Raw genomic sequence first — 20201 nt, 5'->3', positions numbered from 1 at the left:
CCACCCCAGTGACAAGAGGGGCACTGCCCCAGAGACAGTTTAGTACAATATTAATTGCAATATCTAAGTATTGCAATGCAAAATTTTCCACAGTATTGTGCAGCCCGGATATGCACATATACACCACACAAAATAGTGTTTAACACAGCATTTAATGGAGTCATTTTTCTGTTCATGCACGTATACACAAGCACACACACACACTTGCACCTGCCTGCTTGGCTCCAGGCGTTCAGGCTGGAGAGAGAGAGAGAACGAGAGAGAGAGAGAGAGAGAGAGAGACAGAGAGAGATGTACAGGAAACAATGTGCACACATGTGCGAAGAAGAGATCGAGGGACCTCTAAGTGGATGTTGCAACCTGCCGCTGCTTGGGAAATAAAAGCCCCGTTGGAGGTGGGTGAGGTCTTCTCCACTGAGGGGGAAATAATCTCAGCCCGCTCCCTTCATGTAATATTAAATAACTCTCCTTCTTTGCTCCTTTCCCTTCCTTCATCTCCACTCCTCCTCTCCCCTCCCTCTTCTCCTCTCTATCTGGTCCTTGAGAGGAGTTCTCCACTGTGCGCCGGTCTGCCGTGCTTAGAGAGCGCTGCTAGTCATCACTCTGTCGGTCCCTCTCGCTCTCTCTCTATCCTAACTCTCTTTCTCGCTCGCTCTCTCTCTCTCTCTCTCTCTCTCTCTCTCTCTCTCCCAGTGTCTCTTGCTCTTGCTCTCTCAGTCAATGTGAGTGTGAGAGGACTTTGGGCAGTGGCTACGTCAGAGGCAGAGAGCAGCAGAAGAGAGATGTGGAGCTGAGTTGACAAGCAAAGCAGCCGCTCACTTCTCTCCCTCTCTCTCTCTCTCTCTCTCTCTCTCTCTCTCTCTCTCTCTCTCTCTCTCTCTCACAGTGTCTCTTGCTCTTGCTCTCTCAGTCAATGTGAGTGTGAGAGGACTTTGGGCAGTGGCTACGTCAGAGGCAGAGAGCAGCAGAAGAGAGATGTGGAGCTGAGTTGACAAGCAAAGCAGCCGCTCACTTCTCTCCCTCTCTCTCTCTCTCTCTCTCTCTCTCTCTCTCTCTCTCTCTCTCTCTCTCTCTGCATGTCTCCAGCTCACACTTGCACTCTAACTCTGGAGCCTAAAGCATCCTCGCAGCTGACGCACTGGACTAGGCACATCTTCACTTTGTACGAGGCTTCTTGCTTGGTGCTTTCACCCTCCCTTATCAGTTGAGTACCTTTGGCTCTTTGCTGGAGTTCCAGAACTACAGAAAGAAGACGAGAATATGGAGGAAAGGAAGCGAACGTGAGGAGAAGGTGTTGAGAGACCGTCTAACTGTCAATGAGAGAGAAGAAAGGACGTGAGAGACGGCAGAGTTGGGCAAAAGAGAGGCAAAAGAAGGAGGCAAAAGTCTTCAAGTGCAGAGAAAGTACTGCTGTAACAAGTAGGATACTTGTGAAAGGTGAGCCTGGTGTAGAGGGAGACAGACGGAGAGCAGTCAGGGATATTAAAAGTGATCTTGCAGCTACGCTGGACGTGCAGCAGGTGAAGAGGGGAGAGCAGCAGGAGTGTCCAGAGCCTTCGCTGGAAGGCTCTGCAAGTACAGACCTGGCGAGCCACATGCCCATCCAGTTTGTCTGCAAAGTCAAGTTCGCCGAGGGTGATGAGGCCAAGGCGACCCCGTCCAAGCAAGACAGCACTGGCCCACTGGACGAGCGCCTAGGCCAGCCTAGAGGAGGAGGTGTATCAGACCTGGCTGCCTTTGCTAGCTCCTCATCACTACATGGCCTGGCTCATGCGTTGGGGACCTCAAGGTCAGGGCGAGTAGGAATGCGGCAGACCTTGTGGGCCCTGGCCTTGCTGATGTCGCTGGCGCTCTTCTTTTACCAAGCATCCCGGAGTGCCGTTGCCTACCTGGAGCACCCGCACCTGGCTGCCCTGGGTGAAGAGAGCCGGCGTGAGCTCACCTTTCCTGCCGTCACCCTCTGCAATGTCAACCGCTTTCGCTTTTCGGCACTTACGGACGCCGACATCTACCACCTGGCTAACCTCACAGGGCTGCCACCCAAGAGCCGAGGCGGGCATCGACCGGGTGAGCTGCAGTACCCACCTCCCGACATGCTGGACATCTTCCAACGCACGGGCCACCAACTAGAGGACATGCTGAAGAGCTGCAACTTCAGTGGGCAGAATTGCTCTGTTCATGACTTCAGTGTGGTGAGTACTGCGCAGTCCAAGCGTCTAAGGGGGTTTGATGTTTCTCATTGTTATTGGCGTTGGTGCAGAGGTGCTTTCGTGAGTGGACCTTTGGATCTTTGGCAGAGATACTTGTAGTGCATTCAAATGATCTTAAAGTTAAGATCTCTAATGTTTTGTGTTCTGGTGGTCTTCAGCCTGGGTAAATGTATTGTAGCGTATATATCACTTTCAGACAATATATACCCACTAGAACGTACACACATCAGCTTTGTTTACTGTGTTCATGTGGTATCAAATGTGGTATGTACGTAAACACCACTGTGTTCTACTATTCACAACACTGTGCAAAAGTCAGAGACCTTCATTTCACTGTTGTCAGAAGAAAACCTCCAAAGTGGTCACTTTACAGGAGAAGGAAAAACCTACTTTACTTTGAATGTAAGTCAGTGGACCCAGAGTATTTTCCAAGTCATTTTGGGTTGTTTCTTTCGGTCCATTCATCATGAAATTTTCGCACAGTGTAAAGGGTAACAGGTATTTTCAAATTATGTCAAAAAACTGAAAAACTCTCAAATGGAGATACAAAATTTTCTTCCAACAACAGCGATATATTTAATTTCCATTATGTATATGCTATTCGCTTTTCAGGTGATCTTTCTGACTGAACTTTGGAAGTGTGGAGAAATATCGTTGCAGATTTCTTTAAACACTAAAAGCAAGTTTCCCAAAAAGAATGTAAGTTGTAATAAAGGCAAAGGGTCAACTTGATATATTTGGTTGTTGAAGCTTCTGTGTAATTTTCTGTTAAATGTTTTCTGCTTTTTTCCTAATGCTGATTGCCCTTAATGGCTGTTTTGAAATAAATGAAAGTGGCCTCTGACTTTTGCACAGTACTGTGGAGCTTTATAAATTGTTCATCTTTGTAGCAAACTCAGAAATACACAGGTTTCCAGACTGTTCAAATGCACCTTTACACTGTGTGCTCACGTCAGGGGAGTTTCATGCGTGATACCACGAAACATTGAACAAGCAGCCTGACAAAATTATGCATTGAGTTGGTTGGAAGCTTTTCCCCCAGTGCCTCAAAGTCCCATCCCAGTTTCATCTTCTGTTTTGTTATGGTAGCTGGAACCTTGACAATGACATGAACCTACATGCCAAATGTAGAAGCGCAAGCTGAGAGAATACAGAGGCCATTAGGCACCTGTGTATTTTTGCTGTCTCACTTCTATGGCTTGAACTCTCTTGGCAGCGCTGTGTTTTTCTTTTCTCTCCATCCTCTTTCTGATTCTGTTATATCACAGTCTGCCTCTCGTGACGCCGAACGTTATTTTGGCCACTGAACTGATGAAATATGCAGGAGATGGACAGAGGACACGATTCCTGCATTAACTGAATCAACTAGGAGGAGAAACACACCTCAAACTGTCTTCATCAAGTTCCGTGCACAGCCCGTGAAAGTGACGCCTGTGATACTATGATACGTAACACATTTGGTGCAAATTCCTAAATTCCTGCAAAACCCTTGCATTCAATTAGAGAGGGTTACCCTATTATAGGGGTAGGCAATACAGAAAAAAATCAAATGTCACAATACTTGAAGACATTTTCACAATATTTCATTTCTGGGCTTTTTGTAATGAAAAATGCAGTCATTAAGTGTTCTGTAAGTACTAACGATGTCCACAATATAATAAGAAAGGACGTACTCTGAAGTCATTTATCATGATAACATTGTCATATTGACCACCTCCACCTTTTTGCGATCTCTGAGCAACTCACTGTGTTTCCTAGCAGGCTTTCAGACTCCTTGTAGATGGGAAGAGTGTGGTGTGCTTCATTCTTGTTGTTAGGATTTTAAGCTAGAAGCATCACCAGGATAACAAAGTCTGAGCTTAGAGTAAATTTTAGGCAACACATTACTTGAACTTTGCTACTAGTAGTGGTCAATAGATCGGTTCATCTGGTGCAGCTGTTGAAATTTTTCCTCTACACTCACAGAAAAAAAGGTACAACACTGTCACTGGGGCCGTACCCCTCTTGTCACTGTGGTGGTACCTTCAGGGGTACATCCCAGTACCTTTACAAAGGGAACATAACTGTACTAGAATCCACTGAAATGATATTTTCTAAGTTGTACAGACTCCACACACCCCGTCTCGTCTCCAGGCTTTTTATTTTATTGTTCTGATTTAAAATGTTTGGTTATGAAAAGGTACTGTTACGCAGCCTCCTGAACCCCTTGTGGAAACGAGCTCGTCTGGGAGATCACATGACAAACCATGTAGGTCAGCACCCCTATCAGTGCTCCAGGTCTCTGGGATATTGATAAGCATCACCTGTGTATTGTATCGTGTGATATATCTAGAATGTCTATGTTCTAGTATATAACCCAAGCTAAAGCTTAGAATAGTCGCGAGGTATTGATTCACTCTGTTGTTCTACTGAGCGGTTTTTCTATTGTGGTATATGTTGTGTATGACCTCTTGCTATTCGTTTTCTGGTTTATGCTCTTTTTGCCCTGCTGCTTGGATTTGTTTGCTATTCTCTCTGATCTTGGATTTGAACGACTTGGAACTCTGTTTACATCAGTAAAGCCCTTCGGTAACCTTCATCTGCGAGCGTCTGACTGTGATTGAAATCTTACAGGTACAAAAATCTTCTTTTCACCTGGAAAAATTAATGTAATGTACACCATTGGACCTTAAAACCACTGCTGTACCTTTGTTTGTCATAACCGCTATTGGCTACTGGTATGCCACAATTACATTCAGATATTGCGACGTACAAACAGCACAAACCATGCTAATATTAACCTCTATAGCTGAGTGGTTAAGTCAGAGATGTTTCAGGCAAATGAAAATAAAAAACAAAAAAGCAGCATCTCTCAATCACCTCGGGCTGTCCAGTCCGGGCTGACCCTCATCTCCTGATCGGGGAACTGAACCCAGGCCCTTCTTGCTGTGGGTAACAGCGCTACCCACTGTGCCACTGTGCATATTTTCAAAATTCCAGTCAGAGGCACAAGTATATGGGACAAGACAAATAAATGAGACAAATGAATATGGTGCTTTGTTATTAAAAATTCCTCTTTCACCTTAAATGTTGCAGCAGTTACATTCAGGAGCCTGTGCAAATGTTAGAAACATTTACATAAGTTTATCTACATTGTTTGGTTTTATTTTTATTATTCTGCACAATAGCAATGTTTCGGATTTATTTGCTTGTTTATTTCATACTTAAAAGTGAAAAAAGTGAAGGGATATTAAAGAACAATAGACAAATCCGTTTAACTTAAGCATCTAAAATGGTTTTATTTTAGAAATATGTAGCGCGATGTATGTTGCAACCACCAGAAACGGTCAGAACTCTACCTGCTACATAAAATAGGCACAACTATGCTATAAACATGCTGTAATGAGTCGTCATAACAATTTCTGTTCAGTCATATAACAGTGCCATGTGATAATAACAGATAACTGTCATGACAGATGCCTTAATGTGTGTTCAAGCAAAGCGTTACCAAGTGTTACTACACTGTTTGTTTGAAGTTAAAAATTCAACATAGCTCCTGTTTTCTATCCTAACTCTGCAATTCTTGGTAAACTGACCTTATCGAAATGACATGCATGGCTCCTTCATTAGTGAATGACACCTCAGTGAAGCTGAACGTAATGGATTATTAAATTCCAGAATTTACAGCAGCAACTCCAGCTAAAATGTTTTCATGAAAATACTATATGTATGGCGCCTCATGCTTATTCGCGTGAATGGTTTGGCCTTGATGCTTCACAGCCTTGTCTAGCATCTGTTATATTTTTTATACTGTTCATCCTCTCAGGATTATGCCGGTATGAGATTTTGTCATTCATTGTTTGGATCTGTTTGGATGTGATGTTCAATTCAGAGACACTCCATGAAATCTTGTCTGTGACATATTCTCTCTGTATTGTCTTATTATTCCTAAATCCCCAGCAAGACACCTGTCAGGATTAGATTTACTTGAACATGATCGGAATGGAAAGGCATTCGGCGGTTGGGTTAAGGACAGCTCTTCTCTCCGGCTCTCTCTCTCTCGGGCTTTTAAAATATAAATCCATTTTTTTTCCCAGATACATTTGTTAGCATTTGATGCATTGTCTATGGATTACTTTTTAAAACTTAATTAAGCTATGGCAGGCCCTTGGGCTTTCAGGGGCGGGAGTTTATGTTGTAGCACTCTAGGAACAACACAAGCTAAAGTGGCTTGCTCAAGGGCACAACAGCAGTGGGCAGAGAGGGAACGACACAGCAGGGACATCAGTCTTACCCACAGCCTGTTACTTTCTGGTTTCAGGTGGAGCGCTAGCCCTGCAGAGCCATGCTGATCTGGTGAATATATTGGAGCTGATTCCAGATGTTTTAAAAGCTTTCACATTTGTCGTGTACCCTGTTCATGAGAAACACCTTATTGGTGTACAGTTAGAGACTGTAGCCCATCTGTTAGTTGATGGTTTGTGTTACATCCTCCGGCCCTTAATCAATGGTCAGATTTTGAGCACAGAACGGCTCTCGGCTGATTATTCTTGGGGGGTGATCCATGCTGAACTTGCCAGCGACACTGGCATGTGTGCAAACCTCACAGCAGCACAGCTGTGCCTGACAAACTCATAGTAGCTCCACACATGCCACTACCATCCCACAGGAAAGAACAATCCAAAACAGAGATCTCCTTAGGCTCTTTCTGCCTGACCCCTACTGGCCATTCTGCTGGTGTCATGGAAATTGACTTGCATGTTTTTATTTAATAAAATCATATTAGATTAACTAGGACACTGTGGGTTTTCTGTGAGTCTCATGCTGAAACGTCCTTTCTGCATTGAGCTGGTAGCGAGCAATGAGGGGCGAAAGGGGAGGGGTGGGAACCCCCTGCTGTGAAAACAACTGACCTCTCTCCACAAGGATGACCATGCCAAGATAACACAAGCAGCACAACTGGAGTCTAAAATAGCATTTAGCATTTTCATATGTTGACTTACTCGCTCACCTACAATAATGAAGGGTCCACTGATTGACCTCTAAAACAAATGGATTTTAAGGCAGTTAATGGCTACTTTGAAATCTCTGCCCCTGTGAATGCAAAATACTTTTAACTGAACTTTTCAAAAGTGCATCTAATATGACATGGGCATGTTTTAAAACATCTTAAATGCATTATTTTGAAATAACTTATGACAATTGTATCCATATATATCCAATTGTATCCACAAAGCTATGATTAAGTGCATATTAAATGCATTTAGTTGTGTTTCTGAGTCATTTTTGAACAACGTAAGTTGCACTTAAGTACACTATGTAGGTAAATATGTAGACATAACTGTTCTTACGCTTTAAATATGTTATAAATACAGCACACTACTGGATGCACTGATACACTTCAGCGCTACTTATTAGTCATACTGCAACTAAAACGCATTTTAAATTAGATTTTAGTATCACTAAATACACTTAATACCTTCAAAAATAAAACATGTATTTAAAACAATTAAATACACACTTAAATATAATATTAGGAATCATGTAGCCCAATGTCTAACCACCTAACTTATAATTAATAATATAGAAAAAATGCTTTCCTATTGTAAATTAGATCAACTCATGTTGCAATAAAGCCAACTGATTATTAAGATTCAAATTCTTCCACAAAATGTTTTAAATGCAAACGCCTGGGTGTACCATTATATTTGTTAGTTTGTACTAAAAAGCAACTAAAATGAACTAAAACTGTCACGGTTGGCTCCTCCCAGTCCTGTCCATGTGCTCGTGTTTTGGTTTTGTAACTCCGCCCCTGATTGTATTCACCTGTCCCTCATTGTTACGTGTATTTAAGCCCTGTGTTTGCCCTTTGCGTTTGCCAGTCTTTGTATCTTTGTATCATTGTATCGTTGTACCTGGTCTTTGTTTGTGTTGGTTCTGGTTGTTTTCGTCATGTCTTACCCTCGATCTGTCCGTGTCGGCTCATTGACCCTGGACTGTTCTGACCACGACCCTGGATTTGCCCGTAATAAATCTCGCTTATCTCAGCGTGTGCGTCCGCCTCCTCGCTCCCCCTTACAGAAAGACTGGCCACCACAGGACGCAGCAGGTAAGCGAGACTCCGGCATGTGGTTGTTCCGTTGGGACGAAACTCCGGCTGTTTCAAAGCAGCCCGAGTTCGCCGTGTCCCAACGCCACCAAGCCGGAGACAGCAAATCCCCTGGCGCTGAGGGAACACGAGCGTCTCGTCGGTCCCGCAAGAAAGCGGAGGACCTTCCCGCCTTGTGTCCGGGAGGCGAGAGCTCAGGTAAGCGCCTTGGGTCTGCCCGTCTTGAGCGCCACTGCAGGGAGGAGCGACCTGCAGTGCAAGACGGTGTCAGACGGCAGGAGCATTCAGATGACCCGTGTTTTGGTACTCGGCTCGTTCGCAAGCGTCACTGCGAGCTGCCAATCGCTCGAGTGAGCTTTGGGAACGGCCGAGTGGGTCCAGTATCTGTGTGTTCCTCCAGGTTGGAGCAGAGGTCCCCAGCCCGAAAGCCCGATCCCGTGGCCGCACCCCGCGGCACTTCTGATCCCGTGGCCGCACCCCGCGGCACTTCTGATCCCGTGGCCGCACCCCGCGGCAAGCCTGCGCCTCCGGACCCGCCGCCAGTCGCCGCGCCTCCGGACCCGCCGCCAGTCGCCGTGGACGTCGCAGCAGGCCCCGCGCCTGCCTCCGTGGACGTCGCAGCAGGCCCCGCGCCTGCCTCCGTGGACGTCGCAGCAGGCCCCGCGCCTGCCTCCGTGGACGTCGCAGCAGGCCCCGCGCCTGCCTCCGTGGACGTCGCAGCAGGCCCCGCGCCTGCCTCCGTGGACGTTACATCCCCTTTGTTCCCACCCATCCCGCCCTCGTCTGTGTCTGTTCCCCCTGGGAATCCCGTTTCTGTCCCTGTTCCCCGTGGTCCTTCTGTGCCTTCTGTGTCTGTTTCCGTTCCTTTGTTTCTGCCTTGTTCTGTACCTGGTTTTGTCCTTTTCCCTACTGTTGTGTCTGTCTCAGTTCCCGTTCCTGTTGTGGTTCCCGTTCCTGTGTCTCCTTTTGTTTCTGTTCCTGTTTCTGTTTCCGTGCCCGTTTCCGTTCCTGTGTCTGTCCTGGTGCCTGTTCCCCTGTCTTTTGCGTGGTCTGTTGTTCGTTCTTGTTTTCCTCGTCCTGTGTCTCCGGTCGTCTCTCGGTTGGCGTCGTTTTTTGGTGTGCCTCCTTGTCCTCCCTCCGTTTTTTGTCCTCGTTCTGTTTCGTCTGTTCCTGTGCCTTGTGGTTCTGTTCCTGTGCCTTGTGGTTCTGTTCCTGCCTCTTGTGGTTCTGTTCCTGCCTCTTGTGGTTCTGTTCCTGCCTCTGTGCCCGTTTCTGCCTCTGTGCCCGTTTCTGCCTCTGTGCCCGTTTCTGCCTCTGCTCTGGCTTCGGTGTCTGTGCCTGTTTAGTTTAGTTTTGTCTTTCTCTGGGTTTCGCTTTTTTGTTGGGTTGGTTTGTTTTGTTCTGTGTGGCACGCCCGGTGTGCGTGCCTTTGGGGGGGGGGTTCTGTCACGGTTGGCTCCTCCCAGTCCTGTCCATGTGCTCGTGTTTTGGTTTTGTAACTCCGCCCCTGATTGTATTCACCTGTCCCTCATTGTTACGTGTATTTAAGCCCTGTGTTTGCCCTTTGCGTTTGCCAGTCTTTGTATCTTTGTATCATTGTATCGTTGTACCTGGTCTTTGTTTGTGTTGGTTCTGGTTGTTTTCGTCATGTCTTACCCTCGATCTGTCCGTGTCGGCTCATTGACCCTGGACTGTTCTGACCACGACCCTGGATTTGCCCGTAATAAATCTCGCTTATCTCAGCGTGTGCGTCCGCCTCCTCGCTCCCCCTTACAAAAACATACTTTAAAATCACTGCTTTACAATATACTTCAATAATTGCACAGTTGCTAACAAAACTATACTTTTGAGTATACTTTAGCATTTGTAGAAATTTCCTTACAACATAATAAGGCAAAATTTTGAAAAATACTCAGAAAAGTATGTATTTCATATGTGTTTCTATTCACTGATATTACCACCCAATAACAGCTGATACTGTAACCAACCCAGGTAACTAATGTAGCATAGCTAGCTAATGCAGGTAACCCGAGTGTAAACTGCCACACTAATAAACAAATGACTCAAGCCGGCAGTGAGTGAGGGTCTCCTCAGACAGAGTGACTGACTCCATGGTGGTCGGACAGTTAAATCATTCTCTCTTGTCAAATTCCCACCATACATACACTGTGCGGTTTTAGCCTGTTTTTAAAAACACACAAACAAAATCACAACCACTTCCCCAACACAGGTGGAGACACATATGCTACCAAAAGAGTTAGAAGTTGAAAAAAGTTGCTATTTACTATCATCCATCTATGTAAGGTATGAACATTAATACTGTCATATTTTACAAATTTCTGTGTAAAGCAGGCTGCAGAGAGACTGTATTAACCTACTGTGTATACTTCAGTGCACAGTGTGGTTAGCCAAGCTCAGTTTCTCAGCGTGTTTGCTCTGTACTTGGTGCACAGCATGTTATTCTGAATGAAACAGCTTTATTTTAAATTGTTTATAGACAGAGCCCTCTGCAGGGGCTGTTGGGAGTCACCAGAGAACAACATTTTTAAAATTGCACAGTGTATGTCTTGCTTTAGAAGATAATCCTCTACAACTCAACCAGCCAAAAAGACTTCAAAATTCAAAACGTGAGCTCCTTGGATCAGCCCCAGATGTGATCCCTGCTGTCACTGCAGTACAAATGAAGAGCAGCGATCAAAACTATGAAACATACTTTAATTACTACTTAATTCTATGTAAGGTCATTCATTATGGTATCAGACTCGATATCAGCGAGTAGTAAAAAACATGTATTCGCACCCTTACACTGTCAGAAAAAATGGTATCAATGCATCTCTATCGCATGATATAGATGCAATTAAAATGTACTCTCAGTTTTATTGATGTACTTAAGTATGCTTCATTCTTGCCAGAGTGTGGAGTCTCTCCTTGACAACAATGACATCAGATGGAAAGACAAAGGAATCTTAAGTCTCCTGTTCCTCAGATATTTCTCCTCTGTCTCCTCCTGAGCTTTAGAGATCTCAATAAAGTCACATATTGTGCTCAGATTAGCCAAGATAGCAAAGCTCATGTATCTGCAACTGCCCTCTTCTCTCCTTTGTCTGTCCTACATCTCATGTCTTCTTTTTGTGTAATGCTGTTTTCCAGAGGGATTTTAAGAGAATCACTGAGTCTCCTGCAATAACATTTTCTACTGGGATGTCAGTGTCACTGTTGTAGTGAACGTCTCTGTTGTTTAGTTGCGCTATACAAAAGCAAAGCCTACTAAAAGCCTGTCCAGTTCAACCCAGCTTCAAATAACAAGCCTTTCATAATAGAAAACCCTTCAGTCTGAAGGGCAGAACTAAAACACCCTAAGCAGTAAACATGGTTTTAAAGGTGATCTGTAGTTTGGATAGAAATTTACTAAGATGGCATAATAGCTAGCTTCAGATGAAGTGTTAAAGGTAATCTAGTAATCTAGATCGTGGATACAAGCGGCCGAAATTAGCTTTCTCCACAGGGTCGCCAGGCTCTCCCTCAGAGATAGGGTGAGAAGATCAGCGATTCGGGAGAGGCTCGGAGTAGAGCCGCTGCTCCTCCACGTTGAGAGAAGCCAGTTGAGGTGTTTCGGGCATCTGGCAAGGATGGCCTCTGGACGCCTCCCTAGGGAGGTGTTCCAGACATGTCCGACGGGGAGGAGACCCTGGGGAAGACCCAGGACACGTTGGAGTGATTATATCTCTCGACTGTCTTGGGAACGCCTCGGCATCCCTCCGGAAGAGCTGGAGGAGGTGGCAGGGGAGAGGGAGGCCTGGGCCTCTTTGCTTAGGCTGTTGCCCCCGTGACCCGGATAAGCAGTTGAGGATGGATGGATGGATGGATGGGTAATCTAGTAATAATCTATAAGGCTTTTTCATGCTGCAGAGCAAATTGGATTTGTTTCTTGTTGTTTTTTGATAGGCATAGTCAGACTGTAGTTGTATTTGTTCATATATCCACGTTGGATGTTGTAGTCATGAAACACATGTGATCAGGTGGGGGTAAAACTTAGCAAACCTAATGATGATACACATCTAACAGAACAATCACATTTCACAACAGCACTTCACTACACAGGCTTTAGTGTAGGTTGACCTGATTACCTGCTGTCCAAAGTACATGCCAGTCAACTGTTTTGAGTTGTTTTGCCTCTTTTGTTTAAACAACACATCATGTAGCACTTTGATGTCATATCGGGTGTGGTAGAATTTTTTCGCTGAGTTTTTTGGATAACATCATATGCACAGACTCTAAAAGAAGGTGCATCTCAGTAAAAACTATTCTGATGAAGATATGATGACATTAGTAGATAACTCACCCATGTCCTTGATCGACTTCACCAAGTTTTGACTGAGTTCTCTTTGAATACTCTTTCAGCGCACTTGCAATCATCAGATTCATCTGTTTGGGGAAGGGGTCTGAAACACAGCCCATGGTACAAACACGTTGCTTGCAATTACACATTTCCATCATAGACGTCCCCAAATCCCCAAATCGTAAACAGTGTAGCTTTAGGTCTCGAGTCTGAGTCACGATTCAGTTAAGAGAGTTCTTTTTGATTCTTGTGGCAGTCAATATGTGACTCGAGTGGCTGAGTCAAGTCCTCATCTCTGATATTCTAGTCAGCACTGGTCCTGTGGTCAAAAACTGATGAGTGAAGACCGATGCAAAGGGTGGTTGGCACAACAGAGGGGCTACAGCCTGTGATCGCACACCTATATAGTGCCTCATGAAGCGGCCAGTGATTCTAACGAAGTGGACAGTGAATGTATGAAGATATAAAATGAGACAGAGGTTTATTGCAGGCAAAATGCTTTCTGTCTCTTTATTCTACCCCAAGCTGTCAGCAGCCAATCCAGACTGAGTAAATCGCACACTGACTCATTTGCACAGCTTAATATCCTTTAATAAATGTCGGCTAAATGTCGATAAGGCCAGAACAGCTTGATTTTGAGTGGGCTGCTTGCTTTTTTTTTTCTTCAAGGGAAATGTAGTTCAGTAACCTGGGAAGTCACACAGATTACCAAGGAGTCAAATGATATGATGTTGCAGCTGATATTGTAGTTGGAGCTATAAGAATCAATCGAGACTGTGGGACAGTCCCAAGCATTTGTGCTCTCACTCATCAGCAAAACTCATTGTGTCCCTTCAGATGTGAGGCAGGTGTGTGTATTTGTGTGCATGGGTGCTCGCAGTAATCTGTTCTGTAAATAATGACCACACACAACAACCTTGGAGGCAAACAAAGCAACAAGCGAATGCCCCTGGAGGTCGTCGGAAACTCGAAATGCGGATCGACCCCCGCTCCCATCGCTGTCCTTTGGCACCCTAATGATTTTTGCGTGTTTGATTTTCCACAGTGGAGCTGCATAAATTAGTGAAAGTCGTGTAAAACATTAATCAAAGCTCTCCCAAGCCAGGGAAGTAATGGATGACTCTGTCCTGGTGCTCATATCACATGGATTTAACTAATTACCTCTCAAGTACTCAGACAAGTACATGTCCACTCATGCTGTAGATCTGAAGTAGCACCAATACATTCAGCTCTGAGCTCTCCTTTCTCTCTATTAATGCTGTACAATATATCATCGGTATTGACATCAATGTTGAATGGTATACACCATGATATTGATGTTTACATTATGTTTAGCAGGACTGACAGCATTATATACATAATATTGTTTGTAGCATGTTTTAGTACACCTTCTCTATTGCTGAGCGTTTTTACTTGCTACATTTCTGCACACGGCAGCTAGAAGCAGACAGATAACTGCAATGTAGGGGAGAAAATGTAATGCAAGGTCAAATGTAACACAGATATTTTATGTAGTCAAACAGGTTCAAGTAGGACATGCTTTCACTCACCTCCTTGTATCCCCATACCAATATCAGATATTGGATGGACTATGGACTAATGCAAAATTAAAGCAATTCTGATAAAGATATGGTGAGAAAATAGTTATTACTTATGACCTTGGAACGCATGTTCTTCACCATCTTTTGATTTCCAAGTTCTCTGTGGATCCTCTTTCAACATGCTCACAATCATCAGATATATCTGCTTGGCGAAGAGATCCAAAGCACAACCAGTGGTACAAGATGTTCTTCCACACATTGCATGCAATTACACACTTCCACCAGAGAGGTCTCCAAAATCCCCAAACTTTACATAGTGTTGCTTTAGGTCTTGAGTCTGAGTTACAATTAATGTAGGAAGTTCTAGTTGATTATTATAATTTTTCAGTGGTCAGGACCCCCATGGACCTGCACAGAGCAGGTACTATTTGGGTGGTGGATCATTCTCAGCACTGCAGTAACACTGACGTGGTGGTGGTGGTGTGCAAGTACATAGCAATGCTGCTGGAGTTTTAACACCCCAGCTGCTCTGTGAGGGTCCATGGGGGTCCTGACCACTGAAGAACAGGGTAAAAGGGGTCAAAATATCAGAGAAACAGTCTGTAACTGCAGAACTACAAAGTGCAGCTATACAGTAAGTGGAGCTGATAAACTGGACAATGAATGTAGAAACAAGGAGGTGGTCATAATTTTATGCCTGGTCAAAATACCTTATTAAAAATGGCATGTCACCCAGTATTATTGCCTCTGCTCAAAATACTGGTTTTAGACATTTTGCATTTTTACTGTGGTTTATGGTCCCACATTGGTAAAGCGTTGCCCATGAACGCTTGTATAAAGTAGTACACATGAGCCTCTGAATTTGCTTCATGGTTCCAGTATTCTCAACTGCCCGTACTGTATTTAATGACCAGTATTAGCACCGTATTATAGTCCTGCCTTAAGTATATATAATGATACTCTCTGCAAAAGAGAAAGCCACCAAATCAATTAAACCACACATTACATACACTCGCAGAATTGTCTCTGCAGGATTGCCATAGTAACATGCAGCATTGTTAGTTGTTCATTTTTTCTTTTAAGTCATATTGTCTGGGGCCCTTGGTGCCCAGAAAGTCTTCGATTACAGCTTGCTGGCTGAAACAATTGGAGGAGCCAAGCTTTCAGGCTTTTAACTTCAGCAGTGAAATCTCCGTCCACCGGACGTGTTAGTCTCAGACAGCTGATGACTAATGCTCGAGTGCTACATGATGTTGGCAAACCACTCAGCCCTCTCTGAATGTTCTCAACTAAATTAGCTTAGCCCTGACAAAGGCAGAATTTTATATTTATTTCCTATTCTCCTGCAGAATCAGACGCTCTTCACTAACATTCGAGCTTAATTGGACGCTTATTGTCTGATTTGCTGGAATGTTTGTGCGGATTTTGACGTGTGTGTTGATGACGTGCGTTCTCCAGCTGTCTTTCCGGATCGGATTGTTTTTTTTGTTTGTTCAGCTTCACATCCTCTACGATGCTGTTGATAAGAGTCTTCTTCGAGTGAGTTGCCAAACTCAGAAAATCCTCATGAGTCACAGGAGATGAAATGGTTTTCAGATAGAGTGTGTTCAAATCTCCAAATAATACTGAATTTACTACTTTATCTGGGGAAAAATGGCCACATCTGCTTGTTAAGTTCTTTTTTTCAATGTTATTTAGAAATGCTTGCTTTGCATGGCTTGTAGAAAAAAGTGCATGTTGGAAAGCTTAATAACCACGCATGGATGGCCAGATGGGTGGATGGGTCTCCTGGGCCACTAAAGCTACTGTAAAGGCTAAAAAGCTACGCCAATTAAAATAGAACCACTCCGTCTAAATTAAATAAGTCTCTATAGTTTATCATTTATAGGTCCAGGTCTGTATGGGACAGCCTATAGGTCAGGATTCAGACCGTGGTCCACCTATTAGTGACCGCTGACCTAGAGGGACGAGTAAGTAAAAATCAATGCAGAGTTATTCTGACAGATCAGGTTTATCATATGATGAAATATTTCTATCCATTTGTGGTGAAACAACTTCTGCATATTTTAATGCATTTTAACTGTCTATTTGCTGAATTTAACATATTAGGGGGAAAAAAACTAAATATGGCCTGAGCAAAAGTTATGGCATATTTTTTATTTTATGTTTTACATGTTTTCCAATATCTTAAACTTAGCAAATAAACAAAAATGCTAAATTTATAGACAAATGCCTTATTTAAGTGTGATAACTATAGAGCAGGGGTATAATACCAGTCCTGCAGATCTACCACCCTGGAGAGTTCAGATCCAACACACCTGGCTCATATAGGCCCCTGAAGGCCTTGATTACCTGGAACAGGTGTGTTAGATTAGGGTTGGAGCTAAACTCTGCAAGGGTGGTAGATCTGCAGGACCAGGATTGGGCACCCCTGATAAGTTAACCTGAAAATCAATAAAACATGTATTTTGACCAGGGGTATTGAAACTTTTGCATATGACAAAACAGACAGACAGACAGACAGACAGACAGATAGATAGATAGATAGATAGATAGATAGATAGATAGATAGATAGATAGATAGATAGATAAAAATTAATGAGGTAAAATGATTTTGGAATTGTCTTCAATCTTTATTCCACTGTTTCCAGTATGATAAATGAGCCTTTAGTAATCTGACTAATGCTACAGGCCCAAGATTGGTTGGAAATTAGAGCAGATTGCATCTAATAATGACAGCTGCAGGCTGAAGGCAGCATCTTTTGTCTTTTGGATAGCGCTACGTGGTTTGACACGAACACTTTGGCATGCAGAATGCATTTTTAACCGTGTTCACATGCAGCTTTCCACAATATCATCTCGCTTTCCAGTATAAAATTTACATGTGCAACTTCAGCAGATTGAGGTCTTTGGCTAGGAGTCTATGAACTAAGGCTCTTTTACATTCGGGACACTGGGTCATATTCAGTGTGGTTGCTTATCTTCTGCTTCACCATTTGGAACCATCTCATTCAAACCGTCTGGGGCTGTGTGTGTGTGTGTGTGTGTGTGTGTGTGTGTGTACGTATCCGTGTAATGTATGCTAAAGAGGAGGCAGCAGTGACTGTTGCTGTCGGTACGATAAAACACTCTCTGTGTCTTTAATGCCTAGAGCCGCTCAATAAGCCATTCAAGTGTAATGGCAGACAACTTAAGCAAAGTTAGAAGCCTGGGGAAGTTATTCACGCACTGATTGCTTCATGAGCCACACAACACACCTCAGCTCTAACGACAGACAGGGTCCAAGCAGGTCCACGGGGTGTGATTGTGGATGGTTCATTCTACTGAACTGACTGAAATGGGCTAAAAACACAATTTGCACTTTTAACTGACTTGGACTTAAAATCCTTCTGCTTTTCCTTTTAGTGACCATATACCTTAACTGTGTTTACTTCATTAAAACAAAGGATTGAACATTCACTTTTGTCACTACCAAAACATTCCTGGCTGTAACAAACTGTAAGCCAGTTGTTTCCATGATGACTTTTTTGACAGTGACTGCAAATTATGAGCAGAATTCACAAATGCTAACCAGTAAATGGCTAGCAAACACAGCTTTGAACAGCTGTAAGTTTACTTCATTAGTAAGTGTTTTTCAGTAATGACAATTTTTACCGATTTTCAGACTTTGGGACACATTTACTTCAAAACAATGGGATCTAACTGCTCATGTGGCCATGAGGGACCTACTCATGAGAGTCCTACTTCCTGCTGTAAAGTACAGGGGCGTGGCTAGAATAAGGCCCCGCCCATGGATTAAAACCCTGTGTTTCGGGAATGATGAACTATTTTTTATTTAATTAATGATGTTCAATTATAAAAATTAAACTTTTGATATTTTATTCATCCAACTTCACTTTAAAATAAATTAAAATGAACTTTAAAAAACACATTTTAAAACAGAAAACTTATTTTTTTATTTTTACAAGCTGAAATGTAGGGGGTTTGGGATAAACACCTCCCTGTAGAAAATACCATATAAATGATGATTTTGTATGTATTTGTGAGGATTCAGCAAGTTCCAGACAAGCGTGGACAAAAGTGAAAAGAGTGGGTTTATTTATGTTAAGCAAAGTCTTAGTCAAAGTACAGGCTGGGGTCAAAACCAGAAGAGCATAGACGATCGCAAAGGTGATAGTCTCACCAGGCAGACTAAACAAAAGGGCAGTCCAAAAAACAAGGTGGAGTAACAGGCGAAAATGGTCAAAAGCACAAATCCAAAACCAGCGATCAAAACCAAAAGGGCAAGCCAAAAAAATCAGAGTCGGGAAAAACAAGATCGAGGTCAGAACAGCACAAAGAATGGCAAGCAGCAAAAATGCTCAGTAAGCTCAAAAGAGAAACAAGACTTCACAAAGACCTAAACTAAAGCTCGGGCTTTTATACTGAACTAAGACAGTCATATGATAAGACCACACAGGTGAAACCAGTCAGTAATCCGGAGACTGAGAGCGCTCATAGGTTCGTCACCGGTCACGTGATCCCCTGTAGACTCTTGGGTTTTGGAGTCCACGATGGGCAGGGAAGTCCTCAGTCACGTGTTCTCCCGTGGTGTCATGGGAGATGTAGTTCGCAACACTAGGAGCGTCCGTTTGAGGCGTGACAATATTTAGCTTATTACTATCTCAATTAATGCCTTGGATTTAAACCGATCATAAAACAATCCTTTTAAATATCTACGTCTTAATAATTGATGAGTATAAGTTTTGAAAATGTATATTTACACTATTTTATCAAACTCCTCTCAAAAAACTGACTCTTGTGATTGTGCTTTAATAAAACAAGATCATAACTAATTGCACTGAACCAAGAGCTGTCATTCATTCATTAATGCCGTGCTGTTGCTGTGAACAAGACAAAACCGTTTATACTGCAGTTATTCCATCTTTACAGCTTTGTCAGATGTTAATGTAAATACCCTAATATATGCGTTCAGTGGAGAAACCTTTTGCCCTGTTTGTGCTTTGTGCTCACAAAATTACCGCCACAAATATCAGGCTAATTTGCACTGGTGACTCTATTTATTTTCACTGTATATGAATAATACAGTCCAAAGCAGCACTATATTTCACCTATAAGCTTTAAATTTTATATTTTACTTTTAATGTATTTTTATGACACCAGGATTATGAACGGCCTTGTTGTTGTTGTTTATACAAATAGTCAAAAAAATCAACATTTCAACTTTTTGAATAGTTATTTTCATATTAGACACTGTGATGTTCAACATGTTTGTTTATTAATATATACAGTTTCTGTTTCTGTAGTTATTTGTTGTTTTATTGTTATTTTATTGTAGGTCTGTTAAGATAATCATTAAAGTTAAGCGTTCATTGATGCTGTTACTGCTTTTTCAATGAGACTATCTGCTGCTGTATCGAACACAGTCTTATACAGAAGCTACTTTTCTCACTAGTCTTTCCCTTCATGTCCTTCATGGTCTTCTGCTTCTATTCCATCTTCTCAGGATTTCTTTTCCTGTTGGACTCCTTCTTGCTCACGTTCTCAATCGGGCAGTCTTGCTTCTGCTTCGGCTCCTGCAGCAGCCCCTGTTTCTTCACAGCCACCACAGGACCCTCTGAGAGGACGATATCTACCTTATCACTTTCTCCAGCTTCACTATCAGCTCTCATGATCTTTTCATGTTCCAGCTCCTCCAGCTTCTTCTGCGTCAAGGCCGTGCATCTCTCAAGCGCTTCAGTATTTTTGGAGCGAAGCTCGTTTGACCCCTCGATCGCCTTCTTCACCTTTCTCTTTTCTGCATACCACTTCTTTTCTAGCTGCTGTATCACTTCGTCCTTCTCCAGCAGCTGATCTTTGAGCTGTTGATTACAATATTCCAGCTTCTTCAAGGCGAAGTTCTTCCTTTGTGCAGTGCTGTCCTCTGCATTCATTCTCTCTGTAGTCTCTCTCTCTCTCTCTCTCTCTCTCTCTCTCTCTCTCTCTTTTATCCTCTCTCTGGACAATTAATCTGGAACCATCTT

The 20201-nt window shown here is 43.2% G+C and overlaps 1 protein-coding gene across 1 annotated transcript in view; it reads left to right on the top strand.

Moving 5' to 3' along the window:
• Positions 1–914: 914 nt before the first annotated feature.
• Positions 915–20201, top strand: part of asic4b (acid-sensing (proton-gated) ion channel family member 4b) — a 100508-nt gene continuing 81221 nt past the window's right edge. Inside the window, exon 1 of the mRNA XM_037536344.1 lies at positions 915–2192. Within this exon, the coding sequence (XP_037392241.1) occupies positions 1317–2192 (876 nt within the window). The 5' untranslated portion in view covers positions 915–1316. The remainder of the gene's footprint in view (positions 2193–20201) is intronic.

Source organism: Pygocentrus nattereri, chromosome 30, assembly GCF_015220715.1.
Source record: "Pygocentrus nattereri isolate fPygNat1 chromosome 30, fPygNat1.pri, whole genome shotgun sequence".
Lineage (NCBI taxonomy): Eukaryota > Metazoa > Chordata > Actinopteri > Characiformes > Serrasalmidae > Pygocentrus > Pygocentrus nattereri.
This window is presented reverse-complemented; position numbering and strand designations above follow the sequence as displayed.